This window comes from Rhipicephalus microplus, chromosome 2 (assembly GCF_043290135.1).
Source record: "Rhipicephalus microplus isolate Deutch F79 chromosome 2, USDA_Rmic, whole genome shotgun sequence".
NCBI classification, from domain to species: Eukaryota; Metazoa; Arthropoda; class Arachnida; order Ixodida; family Ixodidae; genus Rhipicephalus; species Rhipicephalus microplus.
Window position 1 is genome coordinate 198,572,292 of NC_134701.1, and position 26,572 is coordinate 198,598,863.

General features: G+C 38.9%; 1 protein-coding gene across 1 annotated transcript; it reads right to left on the bottom strand.

Moving 5' to 3' along the window:
* Positions 1–1,373: 1,373 nt before the first annotated feature.
* Positions 1,374–26,572, bottom strand: LOC119169609 (uncharacterized). The gene is made up of 5 exons (XM_075885771.1): positions 23,238–26,572; positions 19,805–19,867; positions 17,199–17,726; positions 9,808–9,898; positions 1,374–4,381 (listed from the first exon to the last, which is right to left on the bottom strand). Exons 1-5 carry the CDS (start codon positions 23,338–23,340, stop codon positions 3,934–3,936), a joined length of 1,233 nt encoding a protein of 410 aa, XP_075741886.1. The 5' UTR covers positions 23,341–26,572; the 3' UTR covers positions 1,374–3,933.

Genomic DNA, 26,572 nt, shown 5'->3' on the forward strand with positions numbered 1-26,572 from the left:
TACTGATGCAGTGTAAGAAAAAATATTCACAATGCAGCATTTGATAGTCGACTTCATTGGTAAGTAATAAAGAAAGTCTAATAAAATCATTTTGTTTTAAAAGAAAATTTTTTAATGTAGCCTTCCTAATGCACTCATAATTTTATTTTTTTTCCGCTTCACCGCCACTCAAATCCTTCTAAAATCCTGCATCACGACTTCAATACCAAAAAAGTGACTCGCAAACTTGTAGCAAACACAGATAGTTAGTACCACACAGGCGCACCAATCATTTCATGATGTCACTAAAGCATAGCCTACCTTTACTCTTATACAAATTGAAAAGGGAAAGATTTACTTCGACTACTTTGATGCACAAACAAATCAGAGCAAATCTGAATGAAGGGGTAAATAAAACAGTTCTTACATTTTAAGATTGCTTTTTTTTAAAATCTATTTCATCCCTAGTGTTTCAGTGAACAGTACATCATCACGTTGTGCATCACAGCCATGTTTGTAGTAGCACTTATCTTCGTGCTGTAGCTACCAATGTTTCCGATGCATAACTACATTTTAACATTTATTGTGAATAAATGCATTGGACTTTTTTTTTTATTTATAAGTACCGTGTGTTTGTAGGTGTTACACAACATGTTCTATCTCCTCAATTGCAGTGAAATTGTGTATTTGGATATATGCTGAGCATGAGTATGTATGCTGGTTATATAGTATCACTAACTGCTGCCATTTGAGGGCCTTCAGGCACATTCAAGCTGTATAGTGCAGATTTTATTACGACAATTGTAAACTAGAAACATATCTGATCTTTTTTTTTTCTGATTTCTGGTTATACTTCAGCATCCTCCTATACTCTACACAATGCCATAAGGCATAAATAGCACATAAGCAGACACTCGTTTTTGATCCTAATTATTGCATAGAGGGCCCCTAAACAGCAAGTGATCTACTTGGTGGAGTAATCGTGCAACGTTCTCATGCTAGAGCTTAAGTGAATGCTTCCACGAAGGATTTGGGGTTGACTATGCAGACATGTGGTCGCTCATCAGTACGAACGTGCACATCATGCCTGTCTGAGCTGTGACATGTGGGTCCAACCCGCATGTGCTCGGGTCCGTGGTGTTGCAACACACCAAATGCCTGCAAATTTGCAAGCACCCCTGCGGGTAAAGCACTAGCACGTTTCTGCACCAGTGCTCTTCAGACGTGACCTGTCAGCAATGGCTGCGTGAGGTCATGATAACGACCAAGACAGAAAATTGTGAAGGCTAGGAAGAGAGGAGATTGCAAGTGACAGTGAATACGGGGTACTGCATGCAGGAAATTGATGCTCTATTTTTTGCATAAACACGAAGACAGATAGATTACGAAAAATGTGACAGTTTTCAAAGTGCACTTTATTGTCGTAAGTGTTGCAGTGCATGGCTCTTACCTATATACAAAAGTATATAGAGGGAAGTTGCAAATCTACCAAAAAGGGCAAGACATCCAGGTGATAACAACAACGATGGGGTATCAGAGAAGACACTACAATGTAGGTAAAAACAGCACTGCAAAGTTGATAACACGAAAGAAAGAAAAAAAAAAACGGACTACACAGACAAAGCACCTCTATGAGTTTCAAGCACCGGCGTGGCTCATTGGTAAAATACTGGGCTGGCACGAAGGGGAGCTGGGTTTGAATCCCACTGTGTCCTTCGTGTTTTTCATTTACTGTTATTTTTTCTTCTTTCGTACGATGTGGTTACAGAGACCGGCGGTGGCAGCGGACAATTAAGGCGCTGCACGTGACCCATGTTGTGATCTCATAGCAGCTTTCACAGTAAAAGAATCAGAGACTCTAGAATAACAAAATGACAGAGTTGTATGACCTCATAAACACACAACACAGGACATCTGACTTAAGTCCTCAACATTCAATGCAATAATATTTCAATGCACATGCCATAAAGACATATTTCACTTGTTATGATCTTGTGCAGCAGAAATAAGTAGTACATTATACACATTTCTGATTTGAATATCAAGCACAGCAATGTTTAGTACTTGAGGTCAGATCACATGCTACAGCACAGGTTATACTACTTCACATTGCTTAAGCTGCCTTTGATAAGTTGTTGTTCACTTTGAACAAGAGAAGGAGAAATAGATTGAGGGGCTCTCTCATATTAGAAAGAAGGATATGAAGTCAATAGATAGTTCAGATAAAAAAAAATCTAGGGGAATTATTTGTAGTTTCAAAGGTAAAGTGCACAATGATACCTATCTTTTGATACTGTATGGCAAACAAATGTACTAAAAGGAATTGGAATGTGACAGCTATAAGATTATGAGAGTGAAATATTTTCACAACCTTTTTGATAGATAAGGGCCCCAATTAGAGGCTACAATACTACAATCGATCAATCAATCAACCTGTTAATTGCATGTAAAATACATAGAATTGTTGGTTATTAATATACAAGTAGGACCCCAGAGCCCATTGAAGGGCAGTTGCAGGGGTCGATTTTTCAACAGTAGTAGTTAACTGAACACTTATTTTATAACAATGTCTCAAAGTAAACAAAGTAGCCAGGTCATAACATTTGCTTGACAAGTTGCATTCATAATGAATATCTCCTGTAACAAGAGCATTTAGAGGCGATAATAAATTATAAAATTCTCAGTTCCGGCAGTGAATTAGCTCTGAAGAATATAAAAAAAGGGGGGAGGAGGGCAATGCCACAGAAGAATATGAAAACTAAAATAAATTTCTTCACTTACAAAAAATGCAACAACAATAGCAGTTAGAACTAAGGATTCAAACTAAGATATAAAAACAAATAATTAATACATTCATTAAACAAGGAAACTTAAGTAGTGTTAAGCAAGAGGCTACTGTGAAAAACAAGTATAAATGCCCAAGCAAAAATATGTTTCACATTAAGAGAAAATATCTAAATGGGCTAAAATGCAACATTGGAACGAGTATATAGTACAATCTCAATAGTTTGAATTTCAAGAAAACCGAAAGCATCCCCACACCTCTGAAATGAAATCCTGGCTGTGCCACTGGTGTGAATCGCCACTGGTTATGTACTTTAGAGCTTGAGGGTACTCTTCAGCTACTACACCACAATTAATCAGAGATTTGGTTGCACCTCTTTACAAAACACTTGCGTACTAAATCCATTAGGACCTAAGAAATACCCCATGCAAGTAGTTTTACATATATACAGGTAAACATACATGTACTCTGAGGAGTGAAAAATTAAATTCTGGTTTTTGGATGCCTTAAACACCATTTATTATGAAGTATATACCACAGTGATGGTTCAGTACAGATCATTAAGGGTTCTTTAGCACGCACTTAAATATAAGCAATGTTGTTCTTGTCACACCTACATCAAAATTTTGCTTTCATGGCCAGATACTTAATCCGTGTACACAAGCTATGCCGTGCAACACAACGGAGATGAGTGTTCACTAAAATATCACGGTATGAAAACAGGTAGTTCAGACTTTGTGAGGAATGGTATCATAGAACAAAATACTTGTAAACAACTCAATGTTTTCCCAACATAGAAGTATGACATGTAACCAGTTCCACTGGTGTACTGACAAGTGAATCCAAAGTAGTGGTCAGTGTTTGCAAAGATAGATGTGTACCTTAAAAGTAAATACATGCCCCAGTCAAAGAACAGACACTAAGATTACAACAAATATCTGTTCCACACAATAACAACTATTTCTGAAGGGATAATTTATGATGACCTACTAATGAGCAAGATTTCAGCTGGTGACAAAATCACCCTAGCAAATCACCTTAGGCTGAAGAATTCTACAATTTGAGTGTTAGTTCAGAACATGAACATGTGGTGAACGTTTCAGATGTAGGGGGATCACGTGCAGAACTATGGGTAAAAATTAAAAATTAAAATATGGGTGCAATAATACTTATGTAGCAGATACCTCAGCGTAGTGAGATTTCATGTGTCTTTTCAGGTTACTTTTCCTCCCAAAAGACTTGGAACAGACAATGCAGCTATGAGGTCGCTCGCCTGTGTGAAGGAGTAGGTGAGACCTCAGGTGATATTGTTGCGAGAAGCGTAGCAAGCATAAAGAGCATTGAAATGGACGTTCACCAGTGTGGGTGCGTAGGTGTTTGTTGAGAGCAGATTTCCATGGGAAACGCTGAGGGCATAAATGGCACTGAAATGGTCGCTTGACTAAACGAAGCTCACGGCGTACTTTCCAATCACATACTCTTTCAGTATTGAAGTCACAGATGGAAGGGCTCTGCAGTTGTATTTGCTGCGACTTGCCATAGTCGGGAGCCGCTGGACCACAGTCATGCTTTTCAGCTGCGCAGAAAGAGACAAGATGGGTCACCTGAACACCACTTCTATTTTAAAACACGAATGCAGTTACAATATTTTGAATGAAAGTAGAGGGAGTAGATGCTGACATTAAATATGATCAGCTTTTCTTTTTTTTATACAAATGCTAAGGGTTATACAGGTCCATTAATACTTCCATCTCCATATTTTGTGATTGCACAATGCTTGGACTAATAAAACCTGCCCACTCAAGTGTAAAAAATTGGTTTATAGCTGAAAAGTAAAGTGATAGGTATACCCTACCAAATTAATAGAATTATGTGCATAATAGGTCACTGTAGAAAAGCATGATAGCCAATAGCTTCTTCAAATTTCAAATATACATCACATTTTCATATAGAAGAATATACTGGTAATGTATTTAGGCTTTTTTTTTGGAGCTGCATGTAGTATGCATTATAATTTCTAATTGTATGTCATACATGAAGCAATCAACATTGCAAGTTACCTGTTCTGAACATATCTACATGATTGTTAGGCATATTACATTATTCAACAAAGCCTATACACAAGCAAAGATAATAATGTAAGAGAAGAATTCACTAATAAAATAACAGAAGTGTACAGTCTCGAACGTTTAAAGTAGAATGACAATGTAAGGACAACAGTGCACAAGCGAAGCTCCATCAATCAAATACTAGTCGTCAGTATCACTGACCCACATACGTGAGGTTTCCCATAGTATTCAACACATAAGTGCAGTTTTTTTTTTTCAAGAGCAGTAGCTTCCTTTGTATTTTTTACTCGTTTTGATGGTTGGTGGCTAAACAAAGCAACTAACTTTGAATAATGCACGTAGATCTAAACATTTCATTAAAAAGGTAAATTTGTAATGAACATTGATTTTTACTAGTGCAATATATAATATAAGCTTCCAAGTGTCATCACTCAAATGCTCGAGCAGCATTGCTGAGAATAAAAGACTAATAATATTCAAAGACAATAACTTTATTGAAATCAATTTTTAGCTTAATTTGAACCAAGTATAAGGTGTGTCAGCCCTACAGATGTTGATAAACTAAAACTTATAATATTAACAACGAATTCATTAAGTACGAACATTTATATGATAACTAAACAATAAATTGCTGAAAACTAAAGGTGTCATAAAAAAGGAAGAGGTAACATCTTATTGTGACAAAAAAAAAAAAAACTGATGACTTTCAAAGATGCAAAAACGTTTCCAAGCATCAAGCCACCAATGAAAGGTGACCACAGATATTCTGTTACCTAGTGTGTGTAGCATTACTTGTATACTGGAGACACATATGTTGGTATGAAGAAAGAACATATGTACAGAAGAATCTGAATTATTTGAGCTTTAAGAAACTGGAAATCAACTGTGGTAATGTATAACTTGAACTAAACATAACCTCCTTTGGATACAGCAGCTAACAATTTTTCTAGTACTTCAAGCAACCACGCACATTGCGCCACATATTTTTCGACAGAGCCTATGTAACATGTGTAACTCGAATGCTTCTGAAGTACACTGAAATTAAAGACAATAAAATGACACTTCTTTTTGGAAGGTGGGCAGTAGGAAGATCTTTTTTTTTTTTAAATATAAGTGTTGGGTAGATTTTAGAACTTAAATGGGTGGAAGATTTTTCCCTTTCAAATACACACAACTCTGCCATGAGAGTGGTCTGCAGTAAAGGTGTCTATGTCCTTGAAAAAAAAATTATTCAAGCTCAGCAATAAACAACTTCTCAGACCAAAAGTTAGGTGTAATGCAACTAGTACGCACATTATTGTCAAAGTCAACAAAGCCATTGTATTAATGATTCAACTTGAACATAAACTGTTTTGCCATAGCTTAATACACCAAAGAGCATTGTAAACATCAGTCTCAAGAATCCTAACAAAACATGCAAAAGCTCTTTTTGCCCTCATTTCTTTCCAGAAAGGTTTCATACAGCCTACCTTGAGCAAGTACGACAATATTTAGAGATAAATTCAGATAATTTCATGGTAAAAAAAATACATTTGCAAAAGCATTCGCAAATAAAAGTAAATGCAAGAAAAATTATGCATCATTTATTAAAATGAGAAAATGCCACATTACAATTTCATGAAAAAGAAATCACATTCATGTTGTCATATCTATATAGGCTCTCAGCCAACAATCAATGGCATAATAGAGATTATTATCTTGCGTTCACAGCAACAGCAGCAACAGATAATACTGAAGACAATACGATAAAACAAAAAAATGATTTCAAAATTACAAATTCATTCACATGTACCTAAATTGGTGGCCACATGTCACTTCCAAATTCTTGTTTAGAAAGGGATGTACAAAGGTAAGAAGGAAAAGATGCTGAAATGCCAGCGTAAAATATATGTTCTTGTATGATTGAAACATTGGCATATCAATGGAAAAAAGGTTCGGGGAGTTTGAACACCCATAGAAGATTTTCTATTTTACGAGAGCATACATACGCTAGCACAGTGATTCTCAGCCACGATTGTGTCGGGGACCCTTTGTAGACTGGTGGAAGCGATGGGGGACCCCTTGCAGAGCAAGGGAGGGGAGAGGAGGTACTTAGGTAAATAGTACAACTGGAGCATGAAACAGGTGCCTTTCATTGCTACCAAAAACATCAAACAAATGTGCAACATCAATTCATTTTAGACAGTTCATCAATACATAGCACAGTCACGCTTAAACAGAGTTGCATATCTGTAGGCAGATTCAACCTGTTTCGGTATTTCCTTTGAGTCACGACCGAACTTTACTCCAAGAGACTTAAAAAAAAAAGAAGTTGAGGGTTTTGCGGATCATAGAAGTGGCTTCGCGTACCCCCATTTGAGAACCACTGCACTAGCACATAAAAATGAATGAACGAAAAAGCAAAGATAATGCCTTATCCATGACCCCCCACCCTTCCCACAACCATGTTTATGTACATTACAGCTTAAGGAACTTTAACTCGAGCACCATGGTGTATAACATTCTGTAGGCACTTAATCACAAAAGACTTACCTACTATCTACGAAGTGTATTAAGATGTCACCAAGTTGATTGAGCACAGCAAAGCACATACACACTAAGACAGGTGAGTGAAAAATTAAGTTGAATTCCGGGATTTACAAGCCATATACCCACCACATGACTTTGATGCACGCCTCAACTAGGGTTCTACCACCTGGCATTTTCTGTGTGATACGAGTATGCATCTGTTTTTATTTTTACCCTCATCAAGACTCTAGTGTCACAGTTGCAAAACAATGCTCACTGCTTACAACAGTTGCAGTAGGTCATCCCACCACCAGCTTAAAAAGCATTACAAGGTATCAATATCTTAGTTGTATCTCAGAAATTAAAAAGGATTGGTTAAACACAGTGCATTAACAACATAGGAATACCACATACACCTAATTTTGCTTGTGTACAGGTTGTTTAAGGTCAACCGTGACAGTTGCACAAGGGGAGTTTTCAGTTGCAGCTGCACGAAAATTGCGGGCGGCACTAGACTCCTGTGGAAATGCGGTTGTTTTTTAGAAGAGAAATGAGCCAATCAGTTTTCACGCTGGTGGAAGTATCTATAGTGTTTGGAAAATTTATAGACAGCCCAGCGAAACAACAAATATTAAGAATTTAACATGAATATTTTATTGAACACAGTATTTCTTGATACAATACAAAGAGATAATACTCAAAAAGACCCCAGTAAGGCAGTGAAATCTCCTTATAGTAAGAATATCTCAAAAATTTATAAGATATTATTCCTAAATTTCATGTCATGCGTCAATTTAACATGACGCCAGTTCCAGGGGAGATAAAACTTTATTTCATCAAGGGACCTGGGAACGTGTGTCTCAGGGTCTCCGCATGACCCCACTGCACTATGTGCCTCAACAACATGCATGCATACTGGGTGGACATGAATCGAAATATGAATGCAATTATTCACAGATGGCCTGGCTGGTTATTAACTCAGCATGGTAATTATATGTGCCTTCTCAAGAAACTGCCCCACAAAAAAGACAGCTGTACGGTCCCATCCCAATGTGGTGGCGTAGGTTACACGATAGGATGGATTTTTTATAGAAGCTTCACGAGAATAAAGAGCACTGATATGGACGTTCACCAGTGTGAGTGCACAGGTGTTCCTTAAGATTTCTATTTCATGGGAAGCTAAATTTATGGGCACAAATAACACTTAAATGGCCGCTCACCTATGTGGACAGATTGGTACTCCACAAAGTTGTGCTACGTCGAGAAGATCTCATGACAAAACGGACATTGACATGGTTGCTCAGCTGTGTGAGCGCACAAGTGCCTCATGAGATTGCAATCCATGGGAAGCTTTAAGGGCCCGAGTGGCACAGACACAGTCGCTTGCATGGGAGAACCTCTAGTTGATATACTTCAATATCACATAGCCTTCCAGTCTCAGAGACAGTGAGGGAAGAGCTGCTTGGCTTTCGCAGCTGCACACTGGCATTCTCAAGAGTTCCTGGACAGATCAAATGCCTTCCTGCTGAACAGAAAGAAAGAAAAGGGGTCATGGAATATCACATGTTATATAGTAAAACAAAAATACTAGTACAACGGGTGAAATAAACCTAGAGGGAATACGTTATTATGCTGAAAATCATCATATTTTCTTTAATTCAGGGCTGGAACTTGTTCCCCAATTGTGTATCTTTCACTTCTTATGCTCACTTACATATGATTACAAAAGGCTTCAATGTGCGAAACGTGCTTGTATTTATATGTAAAGGAGAAATTAGGGGCTTTTTAATGTGCACCTATATATGAATAAATGGGCACCCTTACATACTGCCTTCATCTGAATGTAACCGTCTCCACGGCCAGATCTAAAACCTGTATTCAAGCATAGCAGCACAACACAAATTGGATAAGTGTTCACACAGGTAGCAGAATATCTGAAAAAAGGCAGGAAGATATTTTCGGATCCTGAATTGAATACTGATGATGTGATTACAATCAAGAGCCCATGTTGTGTCCATCGTAAGGCAAAGAGTCCCCAATAATCTGCAATGCACTCGCTCCTGTGCGATTGGATACCATGTTTGTACGCATCTCCCTTTATTTGTTAGCCCCTCCCATGCTTCACTATCCTTGGCCATGTGTACATCGGTAAAAAAGTGCAAAATGAGAAGTAAAAATAGACTCCATTGCTTTTTGAAACAAATTAACTGAATTACATGTCAACAAGTTGAAGCAAATAGAACATAGTTTCTGTAGTGCACCAATGGCAAATTATCATGCAGAAAGGTTGACTGCAGAACAAGTTCACAAGGTGCTCAACTTCAGGTGCTGTAATGCCACATCTGAAAACAAAAAAGATTCTTCTCATATGCAATGTGAATCTTGCATATTGTCATTTGTTTGTCTAAGCATCTAAACGTTGTTTAGGCAACATTTCAAGAAAATTGTTTTATTGTACCTGGTTACAGAACAAGTACCACATAATTGTCCATGAGATCAGCGGAATAAAGCTTGGTGAAAAAGAAGCTGCCCTTGTTGCCGGGGCATGCCTGAGAGGCTGAAATTGTGCACAAAAGTTATGCTTGCAACATGAAAATTTCCCCCTGATTACAGTGAAACATCACGAACTGCTAGCACTGCAGCATTATATGCAATGAATTGTAGTATGCAGTAATGGAGAATTAATATAACAGGTAGATATAAGTCATTTTTTGCTTTAAAAATTAGTGTGCCTAACATTCGTAAGTCAATACTTGTACCCATACCATCCTAGCTCTTCTTTTCTTCTAGGCATATCACTAAACAAAAACAAAGATGTTGCTAAATTTTTGGGTACTGTTGACAGCATCAGTGAACATTCAAATAAACTTTTTTGGGATGCCTATATGCCTACATGATCGAATGTTCATATCGTCACAAAGGGTACACTGATGAAACAGGACAGCCTGTTAAGTTAAACGGGCATCCCGCGTACATGGCAAAGAAATTCTCGAAACAGTAGCACAGCATTTTAATGTAGAAAGTCGCAACTTTGATGACCTCAAACTTCACATCCTCCAATTAAACTTTCAGTACCCAAGACAGAAAATATACAGTCATATCTTATTCACAAGAATACATTTTAGCCGGCAGGTATGAATGTTTCAAAAAGGGCTCTTCTGAAACATTCTGGGTCCATACCATATGGTACATATCCAACGAGAACCAGTAAGTGTTCAGCCTTCCTTTTAGAAATTTCTAACTTACCATTTTGTTAACTTACCATTGTTAAGAGATAAATTCTTCTGACAACCATAACTCAACAACACGCGTACACCTCCCCTCACCCACCCCCACCCATCCCACTTTTTTTTCCCTCTTTTTTTTTTTCTTTTCGTTTGCACAGAATACCTTCTTTCTTCTTACTCACCCAATTTGCCATAGCAGCCTTTCATTGTCTCCCCCTCCCGCCCTTTCACTGTTGCCCTCTCCTTCGTTTGGATTGGAGGAGAAGGTACAAAGCATACATACATAAGTGCTAAAAAAGTCAGTTGCAATTTTGAAAAAGACAAGTTTGCTTATCGAAACGTCAGCTTCCGCACCTACAGCTACAGCATCCTTATTTTTGAATTTCTCATTGCAAGCTTCCATCTTTTCCTGCTTGCTTTTCCTTTGGGTTTTTATTATAGAGTCAGCCGTACTGCATTTTGTACAAAACTCCCAGGCTTGAAAACATGGGCAATAAGTTACCGGTTATATCCTTTCAAAGCAAACAAAAGTAATAATTTTGACAGCTCTCACAACGAGGTACATTGAAAGGCCTGTCGAACATTGTAGTGTCTTATGAAATGTTATTCTCTACAATAATACGTGGTACAGTGATGTTAAATTAGGTGCAATTATAGACCCAGGGTGCATGTACCAAAGTGCCCATCACGTTTCAAGCTGTATTAAAGAACATGCAGTGCATGACAAGCGTTTACATTTGATGCGTAAAGTTGTACGCGCCGCCACTGAGGAGGGCATGGGAAGTGCCAACTCACAAAAATGATGAGGTTAATAATGCGGAAATCACAAGGTGAAAGCAATCATTTTTATTATATCAGTTGCATTGAATGATAGAACAAATATCCGTCAAAAGACTGCCAAGTACTGCAAGCGTGTGTGTTGAGTGTGACCTGTTAGAGAGACTGCAAAAGAACTAATGGCGCTTGCGTGAGTGGACTCTGATGGGTAAGTTTAAGTTAGAAAGATTATCAGTCTCATATACATGTTCAATCGAATGCTTTTAAGCACTGAAGTGTGCTTTTGCACTGCAGTTTACAATTAGTTTATGAATGATTGCGTCATTGGAACACAATAGTACTTGGATTTCTTCAGAGCACCATTACGTGCCTAACAGCACTTGGTTAGACCTCCACACTAAACTTATCATATATTTTGATGGTCCCATCACACACCAGAGCAATTAGGAAAACTATAGATAGTGCAGTTAATTCACCCGAGTAAAGGTGAAAAGGTGACAGGAGATAAGCATGTGAGGCTGGCAGTGCTGAAAGCTAGAAAACAGAGTTTATTCATGGCATTTCGTTCAGCTTGTTCCCGAGGCATCTACTACAAGCTCTACATATCTGCAAAAGAATAACTAAATAAAAAGTTTTGCTATGCTCAAGATCACTACTGTATTGTGTGACAAGTATTTCATTTCTGTGCACATGAACACATAGTTGTGTCACAAGGATCGTTTGTTAGTCAGTGTTCACGAACTATATGAACAAGTCTAAATGAGATGCCTAACATTTGCTGTATGTTTTGCATTATTGAGGAGATAACTAGTGCACATGCAATCTTTTCGATGGCACTGCTACCTTTGCAAAGCAAACATATGAAGCAATAGCAAACAAAGAATATGATGCATAAAAATTGTCTTGTAACAAGTGTGCCTTCAATCAAAACTTATCATGAAACGGCCTGCAAAGTAAACTGAAAGTTCAGCATTATAAATGTGCCTTCAACCAAAAGTTATCATGGAACGTCCCGTAAAGTAAACTACTGGAAGTTCAGCATTACAAAGCTTATGGCAACACTTGTGCCACATATTGTGATCTTTTGTAAAAAATCAGAATCAGAATTTATTATGTGTTAAAGGTTTACTGATGTTCCAAGTACACAGTAAACGAAATTTATTATAGTGTAAAAAAGCAGCAGTGTAAACTGCCCCAAAATAAAACATTTCGAAAGGTGTCATACAAAAGACAGAGTATTCTTTATTCAATTATATGCTCGCATAGCCCAAATGTGCTATTGATGCAATAGAGTGGGTACAAAAAGAAGTAGAGAATTAAAAAAAAACCAGAACAAGTAAAACGGCTAAGTAAGAATAAACGGTTAACATCATGTATCATCTAGGCATTACACTGTGGCATCAGAGAAAAAAAAACTGCATGCACATTGAAGAAAAGACAAAAATTTCATACCACTGCATGAACAGCATTCAAAAAGAAGAATAACAACAGATACAATAAACTTGTGCGGTCGAACCTTGCGACACATACACTGCTACAATGAGGTTTCTGGAAATTTGAAAAAATTTATTTCCTGTCAGCTGCTTATAAAGAATACAGTCAAACCCAACCTTATCAAATGTTCGTGAATCAAATTATCCCTTATGTCAATGCGAAGCATTTCTTAGCAAACTTTGACGACTTTCAGCGTATCTATCTAGCCACCTACGACTTTTAGCTCTCCTGGCCGTTTTCATAATGATATCAATACCAATCTTGGTATGGCATAACATGACTGTATGAAGAACATGTTTAACTTGTCATAACATGAAAATCATGACATGTATGTCATGAATGTCATGACTTACATTTCATAGTCCTGCAGCTGTTGCGGTGGTTTCGTTCGCATGGCATGTTGCAAAACTAATATGGTGTGACATGATTGCATTGCAAACACAAGCAACAGACCCTAACATGAAAATCATGACTTGCGTGTCATGCAACAACATGACTACATGCCGCACTCATGATATGCTCGCGGCCGTTTTGCTAGCGTCACATATACCAAATTTGATATTACAGTACATGAATGGATGATGAAGGTATGTGACTGGTGTAAACATGATAATCATGACATGCGTGTCATGTAACAACATGACTACATGATGCGCTTGCAGCCGTTTTGCTAGCTTCACATGTACCGAACTCGGTATTACATGACGTGAACGAATGATATAGGTAAATGACACAACTAAACATGATAATCACGACATGCCTGTCATGTAACAACATGACTTCATGCCACACTCATGATGCGCTCGCGGCCGTTTCACTAGCTTCACATATGCAAATTTGGTATTACATAACGTCAATGGATGACGAAGGTATGTGACTGGTGCAAACATAATAATCATGAGATGCGTGTCATGTGAGAACATGACTGCATGCCAGAGTCAAGGCCACAATATATTTTGATGTGACGTGGTGCACGTGCTTGCCGGTGTTCATGTCATTGCGTCACGCTGGCGTTGCCACGCCAGGCGCCGGTCCTGCCATATACTTGCAGGCACACGCCGCGCTGCGTTGCTTTGACGCATGTGCATTTCAGCCCATACGCGTCCCTCCGTCACGAAAAGAGGGAGACGCAGTGTTGTCTGGGTAACGCATTGGCACGAAATGCAGCATGTCGCATTTTGTGCTGGTTGCCGTCGGGCCGCGTCGGTGGACGCTGCCCGACGGCAACCGACCGGTCGCGCTTAGCGTCAGACTATAACGTGCTTGCGTTTTGGTAACGCAGCGTCGCTGTGCACAGTGTGTGCGCGCATCAACGCTACATTGCAGTATATTGGGCCCTTCATGATGCGCTCGCGGCCATTTTGCTGGCTCCACAAATACCAAATTTGGTGTTACGCAACGTCAATGGATGATGAAATATGACTGGTGCAAACATAATAATTTGATTTGATTTATTTGTGGGGTTTAACGTCCCAAAACCACCATATGATTATGAGAGACGCCGTAGTGGAGGGCTCCGGAAATTTCGACCACCTGGGGTTCTTTAACATGCACCCAAATTTGAACACACGGGCCTACAACACTTCCTTCTCCATTGGAAATGCAGCCGCCGCAGCCGGGATTTGAACCCGCGACCTGCGGGTCAGCAGCCGAGTACCTTAGCCACTAGACCACCACGGCAGGGCGCAAACATAATAATGCTGACACGCGTGTCATATAAGAACATGACAACATACCACGCTCATAGCGTGCTCACAGGCGTTTCGCTAGCTCCACATATACTAAATTTGGTATCGCGTGACGTGAACAGATGACGAAGGTAAACGACATATCCAAACATGATAATCATGACACGGAAGTCATGTACGGCATCATTTACCTCCACGTCGTAACGTTGTCCTTATTTTAAAGTGACGTATCAACCTTTCTCATTCGTGCTTCGCATATCATCGATTCCCACTGTACGTGGGATCTGCGAAAATTTTTTTTAACACGACAATGCTTTGATGTCAATGAATACAAAAATGAATGGCTACATCAAACAAAAGTGGCCAGAACACTCTATATATCGACCATCAAGCAGTGTAATATGGGCGAGGACAAGAGTAAGGAAGAGACAGAAGCTTCTGCCCTTATTCGTTTTGTGCTGAAACCACTCAACATGCATAACCACGTTCAACCCACCTAAATGTCAGTTCTTCTGCATTAAGGAGAGTGAGCTGTGTGATATTAGGAGAATGCCACACAGTGAGTGGAAACCATTGCTTGACATTGTGTGCTTTCTGCCGTCGTGTACAGTCACCGCTTGCTTCCCTCCTCTCTCTGCTATTATAATGGCTGCCATAAAAGAGAAGAGCACGGCAGCTTTCTGCAAAGCACGTGATGATAAGCACAGTTGAATCCAGGGAAGAGGGCTGGCATCTATGCTGCATACAGCATTCCAGGAAGCAAGCTCATAAGATATTGAGAAACAACGACATTAGGGCCAACACAGTCCAAGCTTCAACGCCCAATGAGCATGCCCGATTGCATCTGAAGATGTTGAGTTGCTGTTTACGACACCATATTTTCTTGCATACAGCCCACCCCTGCATATAAGCATAGAACTAGCAACACCAACTACAAATCGCAGAAAAATGAAAACGAAAAATTCGACAGATCCAATGTACCTTGTCAGCACCAGTCACATACCTTCGTCATCCATTGACGTTACGTAATACCAAATTTGCATATGTGAAGCTAGTGAAACGGCCGCGAGCGCATCATGAGTGTGGCATGTAGTCATGTTGTTACATGACAGGCATGTCATGATTATCATGTTTAGTTGTGCTTTGCATATAAGCATATAACTAGCAACCCCGACTACAAATCGCAGAAAAATGAAAACTAAAAATTCGACAGATCCAATGTACCTTGATTATTGATGTTATGTGCAGCTTGCGGATGAAAGGTGACTGTGTTGAGAATTTTTGAACTGGCACTAATTATACGTACAAATGCATGCACAGACAAATGTTAAACAACCACTATATGTATTATATAACCAGTTTACAGTTGCATAATGATGCCAGCAGTTACATGAATATTATGAACACCAGAAGCGGCAAGCTAATATGAAGCATTGCTGCGCATGAAGATGGCAGCCCTGGACAGTACGACACTTCAGCGCATCGCGCCTAACTTGACCCGACGTGACGGCTGTATCCCAGAAGTAGACTTGTAATGTTCATAAAATTTGATAGCCAGCACTGCAATGCCAATCGACGTTTCATGAACATGAGGACATATTTGAAAAGTAGTTCTGAATCTTGGCCTGGCTCTGTTGTAGTATACTTGATTGCTACGCGAAATGCTGGTGTTCAATTCCTTCTGGGACCCTGACATTTATTATCTGCATTCATCGTATCAACGGTGCCAATGTCAGCTTTTTCCCAAGACTCGCATGTCAAAATTGCCGGTGTCTGGTCTCTCCATTCCTGGGTATATATAACCTGTAAATCTCCTGTGGCACATACCTGCCTACCTGTGGCAGATAACTGCACGCGGGTATGTGCTACTAGAGCTGCACATCCGGTAGAAACGGTTTGATGCTGCATGCACAAGAGAGCACCCCGCCAGCCAGCCAGACAATAAACACTCAAAGAGGCTGCAGTATGCAAGGAAATGCTTTGCATTTAGTAAACTTCTCCGCTTGTTGCAGTCAGCCCCTTCCTCGCGTTATATTGAAGCAATGTGGTGAAGACAACTTTGCACATCAAATTCGCTTAAAAAAAGTGGCAAAATCTTCAAAGATTTATATGATACGATACTATATCCAAGTCTGAAAGAATTAGAAAATGCCTTTACAAAAATAACTTTCCTGGAGGTACTTCTACTCTAGAAAAGATTTGACAAAACAGACAGATAAGAAAGGCATGCTCACTCAAGAGTGTTCTTAAAGAGACGGCTTGAGAATGTCGCATGGATTTACGACTTCTTTTTGAGCTCAACAATGATACAAAATGCATATTGTAATCTGAGATGTCTTTTCCACAACAATGCACAGTTCGCATTATTTTTTCCTGAGTGGCCAGGTGAGTAAAATAATTGCAGTTCATTCTAAGCAGCTACCTTTATGTTTGTGTGAAGGTGCTCAGTTCACTTATAGTGAGGAAAGTGTTAAGGCAGTGGTATCTTCTTGCAAAGAAAAGTTCAAAGAGCTCATCAATTAAGGTGTGAAAATGCTCTGATATCACATGTACATTCGACAAGTGAAAGCACACGGTCACAGCAAGACACTTCCAAACAACATGCAGCATACATACACAAAACTGAAATGTGGATACAATAACACTGAACAGATAACATGGCTGGTGACCTAATGTGCATTGTGGGATCGCATGTGAAATGTCAAGCTTTTTTTCTGCACAAAACGCTTGGAGCAGACAGTGCATCTGTATGGTTGCTCGCCTGTATGGAGGCGCCGGTGATTCGATAGGGTGGATGGTTGAGAGAAGCTTTTTGAGCAGTAAGAGCACTGAAATGGACGTTCACCAGTGTGAGTGCGCAGGTGTTCCTTAAGATTGCTCTTCCACGTGAAACATTCTGGGCACATATGACAGCTGAATGGTCGCTCACCTGTGTGGATACGTTGGTGTTCTGTGAGATTAAATTTTTTCGAGAAGGTCTTATCACACCAAGAACACTGATATGGCTGCTTGCCTCCGTGGGTGCGCAGGTGTTGCTTAAGATGGCCACTCCTTAGGAAAATTTGGGGGCACAGGTGGCACTGAAATGGTTGCTTGCCTGTGTGGACCTTATGATGTACTTCCTTATCAGTTTGTCTTCCAGTCTTATAGTCACAGAGGGATGAATGGCTCGGCTGTGCGTGTGGATCCTCGGGAGTTGCTGGACAATAAAAAAAGGTGGGTCATCTAATATGACTTGTTATATTTAGAACACAAATACAGCTACAGAGGGTATATTCTGGTACTAATGGCGATATGAATTTCTTCTTATTTTATTTTTTTGGAAAGTTCTGAAACTTTTTCCAATCTTGTGAACCCTTGTCATTTTTGTAGTTAATGTATATGTGATTACACAATGCTTAGATGTGCGTGACACAATACATATATAAAGAAAAAATTTGGTTATATTCAAGGTACACTAACTCAACACATGGGTGTTCTTGCATCTTGTCTTCATCTGAATTTATCCCCTTCCCTAGCCAGGAATCAAGCCTGTATCCTCAAGAATAGCAGCAACTCAACTAGGAGGAGTAGATCAGAATATATATATATATATATATATATATATATATATATATATATATATATATATATATATATATATTCTCTAGAAAGTGAATAAAAATTCAAACATTTAGAATTCTACAAAATCATCACTACTATACTTTTTCTTTGTTTAAGATATAGTTCACAGGGTGCGACACCTTTGCATTGTATTAAGAAGTACTAGAACAAGATCAAAGTAAGTCGATAGAATCTCCAAGCAAGCAAAAAAAAATGACTGCAATTTTTCAAAAACGAAAAAAAATTCTCAGACATTACAAATCTGTTGACATAAAAGCTTTCATGGCAACACATTTGAATGCACCGAACTTACATGCAGCATACCACATAAATATTAAATTCAATATATAGATACGATATAATAATTCACACATACATAGATAGAGACCTACTCAGTCATCTGATTTGATGAAACTTCTGAAGTCAGCACCCAGCACAAAAGGCTTGACAGGCTGATAGAGTTGATTGGGTGTATTTTATTCAAAAGTTTACAGAAGACAAGATACACTGAAATGAACATTCCCATTGGCGAGCTTGATCAACAGGCTGTGGCGGCTGCATTTCCGATGGAGGCGGAAATGGTGTAGGCTTGTGTACTCAGATTTAGGTGCACGTTAAAGAACGCCAGGTGGTCGAAATTTCCGGAGCCCTCCACTACGGCGTCTCTCATAATCATATGGTGGTTTTGGGACGTGAAACCACACAAATCAATCAAAGCTTGATCAACACACAACGAAGTGACATGAAAGCTGGCGATGCCTCAAGACTATACTGTTCGCTTGTTTGGTACGCTATGATGCCAACCTGTCACGTATGTCTCGGCATGAACAATTAAGTTGCCGTAATCCTATCCCTGACCTTCTGGGGAGAGACCCAAAAACTCTCCCGATAACTTGTCCAAATTTCTGACCCAACGTGAGTGTCATTGACTGCAGGAACTCTGCATCAGCGAGAGCAACGACCGACCCATCAGGACAGTGTGTTATTGCCTAATGCAATGGCGGGTGGTGCCATGTGTGTCATTGGTTTAAATCAAGGAGGAGGAGCCAGCCTGACATGTTAAAACGGCTGGGCTAAGTAGAAGACGACGCTTTAGGCATTGGGTTATCGGCTCATCCACTTCGTTCATCGCTCTGGACCTTGGGTTAATATCTTATCCTGTTCGCTCGTCACTGAACTCTTGCCTTTTCACTATGTAAATAAGTGTGCAGAAAGTGTCAGTAAACCTGCTTGTTTTCGTTATCCCAAATTGTGGAAATCAGTTCCTTAACCCCGAGACTCTGTCAAGCTACCAAACGGAGTTCGGGAATGACGCAACCATAATGTCTCATTAACTGTCGCTAGTAGTGAGGCAGAGATAACCCTTTTACGCAACAACAGGCCTTTAGCATTTCACCTCCACCATAATACGATCGCCGCAGTCAAGATCAAACTCGTGACCTACAGGTCAGCAGCCAAGCACCGCAGCTGCTACACCACCACGGCACACAGCATACTGAAGGGTAACAGTTAACATCACAGATAGTGACAAGGACGAAGAGAGGCAGACAGTGGACAAGCGTAGCACTTCATCTCTGTTTGTCTACTGTGCATCTGCTTTCGCTGACATCAATATCGGTAGTGTTACCCTGAATATTCAGCAGTGATGAAGATGGATCTGCCTAAACTTCTTACCTTGAGTAGCTTCTGCAGTTTTCTCAACTTTAATTTTCGTTGGACAGCTGGAATGCCATATTTCTGCACAAAAAAAAAGATAGGATTACTTTTGTGTTGTGGGAGAAACTACAATTACAAAGAAATATGAACTAATTGATAATCATTAAAAGCACTTGGCTTCATTTAGTAAATATAAAGAAAGATTTCTAGGCTTGTGCAAATATTCAAACGAATAGTAGATGATTCAAATTCACTTCCATTCAATTTTAAATTATGAAATATTTCAAAGTATTCAATATGAACGAATAGGTCTATATTAATCCACATGTGAACACCTGTAAAAGTGGTTTTACTGCAATATAGCAATGTTAAGCCGTGAAACCATATTTCGAATTTAAAGGAACCCTGCAACAATTTTTGAGCATGGTCAGCCAACGCTGCTGATCGGTAGTCAAGGCCACCGAGAACACGTGAGCTAATCATTATAGCACAGCACGCGGCCTGGAATTCACAATAAATTCTCAAAGTCACATAATATTGCTCTCTTCTTTTGGCAAATAACATCACAATGTCAAAAATCGCTCGTCACAGCCATTGTACCAGCCATTGGGTGATTTGAGCATGGGGCGCTCGGTCGTTACTGGGATTGCCGTGGGTGCCCACGACTTGGCCACGCGTAAATGCGCAATCGCACTGAAAAGCCGCGCATTCAAATACAAAGAGAAAGAATGCTCAAGGTCACCACACGCACGTAACGTATTTTCTTTCCATATGCCATCTCCCTCAACTTTGCTTCAAGCACTTTCGTCGGCACAAGAAAAGAGAATGCAATTGCAACACGTGGAAAATCGCAAAACTCCGCTCATACTGGGCAGATTTTAAAAGCTTTTGCGGCCGTTAATTCGTGAGACAATAAGCTTATTTCGTGAACCTATTCCATGGGTACTTGAAAAGCAGCTGAAAAACCCTTTAAATGAACATATGATCCTCAAATCGATTAATTCATTTTTTAAAGCTGAAAAGCTTGTTTTTCAAACTTATACACTCTAACTGTATTGAATAATGTTATGTATTTTACAGGTTATCACTTGCATCCTACTGAAAGTCGAATCCTGCTACTTTTCAAAGTAGTTTGGACTTACTTTGACTGAAAAAAAAAAGAAAGCACTTGCATAAAGGCCTTACTTCAATAAAAAAAATGTGCAGGTTAGTTAGGTCATAATAAATATGCCCATTTTTCTTTACACGTCATATATGCTATTCAAATTCCATCCGAAATTATTTAACCAAAATTACTATTTGCTTCGAACCTGAAATTCACTATTCGTACAAGCCTAAATATTTCAAATATTAGACACCGAATACCTCACTGACTTTTAAATCTATTCAACATTTTTGCATCTTGATGTCTAATGACTACCTAAGTCGGCAAAGTTTGAAAAGGATTTCACATTTCTGAATCTATAAATTTATTATGCCAATTAACATTAATTTAATCATTTGTAACTTGTTAGGACTGTATTTCATTATGCACTCCCCGACCAACCCCAAATAAATCAACACAGTTCATATAAAGGTAATAGACAATGAAAACCACGAAAAGCACATGGCAACTGAAGTTATGAAAGCGATAAAGCAAGAAAAGACATAAATGTATGAAAGAAAAGCTACAGACTGCAAGTGAGGAACAAAATCAACTTTAGTAGGGGACGTGCAAATACAGAAACTTTTGATCACAAATTGAACATGAATGGGGCAGGAAACTGTCTTCAAATATTGAATTTTACATTTATGATGTGATCGCAATCCTTGTCAACCTATCTTATGTCCATTGCAGAGTAAATTGAAGGTATCTTCTGTTAATCAACAACACACCTTCTGTAGTACAAGATGATATCATTTTTTACTGCAAGTTTCTTAATTTGCCACAATTAGTGACAGTTAACCACAGCATTAATTATGACAATACAATAAAGTATCTATGATTGACTTCCAGCGTTATAATACAAAAAGTTACTAGTACAAGCATAAAAGTCACTACACTCAATGACAACTTTTCTTGGCACTAAAGGGAAAGTTGTGGAGGCGGGGCTTTTGCACATGTAGCACTAGGCGAAGTAGTTTGTTTTGGCGCACATCTCGTAACACTATGAAAAGTGACAGGGGCGCAGCCAGTGTTTTATGTAGATGCAAATGCCGCCTAGTTTTTGAGGAGCATGTAAAAAGGCGGGACTTCATCGCGCCTTGAAAAATGCGAAACCACAACGAATAAATTAAAGTAGAAATGACTATCTTAATGGTGGGAGCTGCATCCTGCCTCAAATAGCTCCACACAAAAATAAAGGGGGAACTTCTATATTTCACGGTGAAAATACGGGCGCTGTTGTGGAACTACATTCACTGGCGGTAGGATGCCCGTAATTTGGCTCTGTAGTCTTCGCTCCAATGCCAAGAAAAGTTGTCGCCGAGTACAATAGTAATACTGTGACTGTGGGGGTTCTCAACATATTTAGTTCTGTGAAGGAACACTTCTGCGAACGCAGATAATAAGAGGCTAGAATGAAAAAAATACTAAAATTTTGTTTAAGTAGAAATATATGAACTGCAACACAAAGGTAACAAATAAGAAAAAAGCCCATGACAACGGGCCTTGCAGTATATGATTAAAAGGCCATTTTCAAAGGTTTCTGCTACATTATTTTAAATAGTGCGCATTATTTGAACTACATCTATAAAGCCAAGGTATCAGGTATACTATGCAAAGTATGATGCCCCTAAGACTTATGTTTGTGCAGAAAGCTCAACATAAATTTGTACTTCCTGTTTTGGAACCCTAGAATGGTGTTTTGACAGTAGATAGTTCAATAAACAAATAACAGATTAATTAATACAATTGGGTTTTGCCACAAAAACATTTAGCTCACTCGGTATGAATGCTCTCTTTCTGGTAACAGGTAAATCCCCCCATAATATTAAAGAATCTCTATAAACATTCTTCACAGGTAGTTATACCCTAATACTCAATGATGTATGACACAAACAGTTACAGCAGCCATGGCAGTAAAAAGCAAAATGGAGAAAATTATCAAGCACCAATTTGGCTCTTCACATTTCAGACCCTTTTCCCCACTAACTTCTATGTAGATATATTGGGGTGCCCAGACAGAATATTTGAATCACAATTTTGGTAGAAGAAATGAATTCACGGTACACTACTTCCTTTATGTTGGAATTCTCATCACTCGCTTCACGTCGCCAGCTGGTGTTCCTGGATTGTTATATATTTAAAAGTCTACAATAACTCTGTGCTTTCATTGTCTCTACATAATGACATACAACCAAACACTGCTTAAAACTTTTGAACAAAAGTCCTATTGGAGGAGGACCATGCTCTTCAAATTGAGGCAAGCTTCATCCTAGCTCGATTTTCTGCAGTAGTATGCCTTGATACCTTGTGGCAAGTATTCGATGGAAACATACGTCACTGGAAGACCTGCAAAGATACAAACAATATGCATCAATAAAATTGGGTGGTTCATTAGCTTATCAAACATAACACGAAAAAACAAAGGGTTCCATTGCAGCACAGATTATGCATTCACAAGAGCTATAAAAAATGTGTTGTTTATAATTTACTGGCTCATTCATAGTATTTTTTTAAATGCAAACAAGTGTGTCGAACCACTGCTGAACCTCTCCCAAGTGTTGCACTCAATGCCTTGAGTGTTTTTTTATTGCAGACACAGCTAGTATATTACATAAACATCCCAAATATTTATGTTTCCTAATGAAAAATTTGAGAATACTTGAATGGCAATTTTCATTTAACAATAGTCAGACCATTAGGTTCTTCTGGCAGTTGTTTGCACAGTCATACTTTCTGTTCACAGCACTTACCTTCAGCTTCAGTGGTGCACACCTGTATATTTTGTCAGTGCCGAGCTTATGCTTGGTTCTCTCAGTTTGCAAAGCACTTCTATCAGCCTTTACTTAATTTTCAGAAAGTATGAAAACGAAAATTTCTGAGGCGCTTACATAGGCGGCGGCAATGCATGCAAAGCAGCACAAGCGCTGCCAATCGCACTGTCTTTGTCATGCTCTGCTTATTCTCACAGTATTCAGCCTTTACTGTGCTCAACATTCACTTTTATCCAAACTTGTGCCAACTGTTATCTTGCTTACACTGACTATGACAACGTGAAAAGAATGAAACAATGTTCAAATGCTGTGCTGTAGGGCATTATTTGCAGCAGCCTTGGAGACTCTCACAACATCATGAACAGAGGTTTGAGTGAACACGTTCTTATCCTGCACTAACCTTCGTTTCCATGTGGCACAAAGAAGTGAAATGATTTCTGCTGTAATTACTGACATGATTAAGTATGTTCCAACCAGCAAAACACTATTTGTGGTATGTCAGCACAGCAGGCACACATTATAGCGACTATATCCCATTTACTGTGTGCCGTGCTTTTTTTAGTAAATTAAATGACACTTCATTCCTTACAAATGCTGTTTGCCACAGGCAATGTCAGTAAACAAATGATTTTATTTTGTCATAAACATGTTTGCTGTAATAATATAAGAGACTAAGTTGCTGAATTTTCTTTTGATTTTTGAGGTGAATGATACGAAATTTAGATGCCCGATTCATCTCTTCAATATGAGCAATGGTTTCATTTAGCTCTAATTTCAATTTAGTCAGAGCTTTTAGATGGTTTTCATATCATATAAGTATAAATCCTCTTTCCATTTGGTTGTAAAATGGAATTATTGTTGACTGATACTTGCTAGTGTGTTTGATCACAGATGGGACACCCTGCAGGCCAATTTGTCTTTTGTCCAGTTTTGAGATGCACCTGCATTCTTACACATTGAATAAACTTCTCAGGAACACACTAATATCATTATGTTTCAACAGAAAAGAGTAGTAGCTTTCCAGAATCAATACATTGGCAACCATTATACCTAGGACCTCACAGCAATTAATGCTGTTCCATCACTGAAAAAAACTCATACTAAATTTTTGTAATGCTTGATAATCTTGAACTTTCATTACAGACAGACCAATGAAAAATGCTGTTGCAGTATTAGTAAAATGGCTGATCTTCCTCATGATCCAACAAAATGGCCAAAGTGTTTGCATGAAAAGCAATTTCTTTGTTCCCCTGTGATATTTACCTAAACAAGGGCCCTTCAACTAGAACTTGTCCTTGACTATTAAGACATGTGCAATGTTGAGAGCTGGACTGGACGATGTTCACTGCAGAAGAAAAAGAAACACCAGGCCTGCGCAAAACGCGCAGCACAGTTACAGCTGAAGCTGGAAGAGGGGCCTTTCAGAGCCTTTTCTAAGCACTCTTTGGGTGACTTCTACAAGCACACTTGCTGGGTACCCACTATGCCATAAATAGTTATATTTTCGTGTAGTAGGCTGGCATTCACTATGCTATCCTTCATCATTCTTTGGAGAAGCCTGGTATTCGCTTCACACTGTTAGTCTTTTTGTGCAATTTTTTTATGTTGTGGCTGAAGAAGATGAATTATGTGTGACGTGGGTACGTGCCACAGTTAATAGGGGATCAAGAACAAGTTTTCTAATAAGTTGCAGCATCGAACTACCTGCTCGTTATGTAATTCACATTGTGTGATGCCTGGTTGTTCCTTTGATGTTCCAAAACGCTATATTACTCCTAATAATGCAATTTTTTTCCCGTCATAAAGTCTGCTCGATGCCAGTTTAGAAACGAGTTCGAAGCACTGGCGTGGCTCAGTAGTAGAATACTGGTCTGGCATGCAGTGGACCCTGAATCGAATCCTACTGTGTCATTATTGTTCTTCATTTACAGAGTTTTTTGAATCCCATTGTATCATTAATATTTTTCAATTTTAGAGTTTTTTTGCTTATTTATTGCGATACTGGTTATGTAAACCGGCGATGGAGGACAACTACGATGCCGCGCATGACCCGTGTTCTGATCTCATAACAGCTTTCGTTGTAAAACGGGAGTGGTGAAATTTTCTTTAGTCACAAAGCCAATAACATCCCCTTTTCATTGAAGTGAATGTAAAGAAGCCTAGCCACTCATGCAACATTCACTTGTGCCACCTCACACTAGCATAGCATGTAAGAACGCTGATTGATACCTTGGCTAGCTGATTGACATGCATAGTTGAATGGCAGCATAAGCTACACAGAAGACCCCCCCCCAAAAAAAGGACTCAAAAACATGGCACTGAACTTACAACGAATCTTTATTGGAAGAAAACGAAAAAAATATACGCCAAGTTAGAACATGCATGCATCACAGAAGAAAAAAAAACAAAACAAAAGAAACAGAGCTAAAAGATACTAATTATTATTTTGCTTTTTTTAAATTTTTTCTGCCATACATGCATGTTCTAACCAGGTGAATGCCTACATTTTTCCTTAAATTTGCATAAGCGTTAGCTACAAGCTCAGCAATGTGTTTTATTGTCCTTATTCTCTGCAGACTTGCCGCCATGTTATGCTGCCATTCAATTACGCATATGCATTTTGCAAATTTGCATGGAAACCTCTTCTTGCTTTATGAGATTAAAAAATTTTAGACGATGATAACGGTTTCTTATTTTTATCAAGCTAAATGCCTCATAAGGAAAACACTTTCCTCAAAGTTGACATGACACATAAGTCTGCCTTCAAAGGACCTTTTAAGGCCGAGTTGAAGTCCAGAATAATTCAAATATCTACTCTTCAAGTGTTTTAACCATCGCAGCTCAGATATGTTAGGTTAAACTGTGACA

Coding starts and splice junctions, on each gene's coding strand:
- LOC119169609 (XM_075885771.1), bottom strand. CDS start 23,340: ATGTTTGATAAGCTAATGAACCACCCAATTTTATTGATGCATATTGTT. Junction 19,868..23,237: donor CATCGAATACTTGCCACAAG/GTATCAAGGCAT, acceptor TTTTTTGTGCAG/AAATATGGCATTCCAGCTGT. Junction 9,899..17,198: donor GCGATCCCACAATGCACATT/AGGTCACCAGCC, acceptor GCACAATTTCAG/CCTCTCAGGCATGCCCCGGC.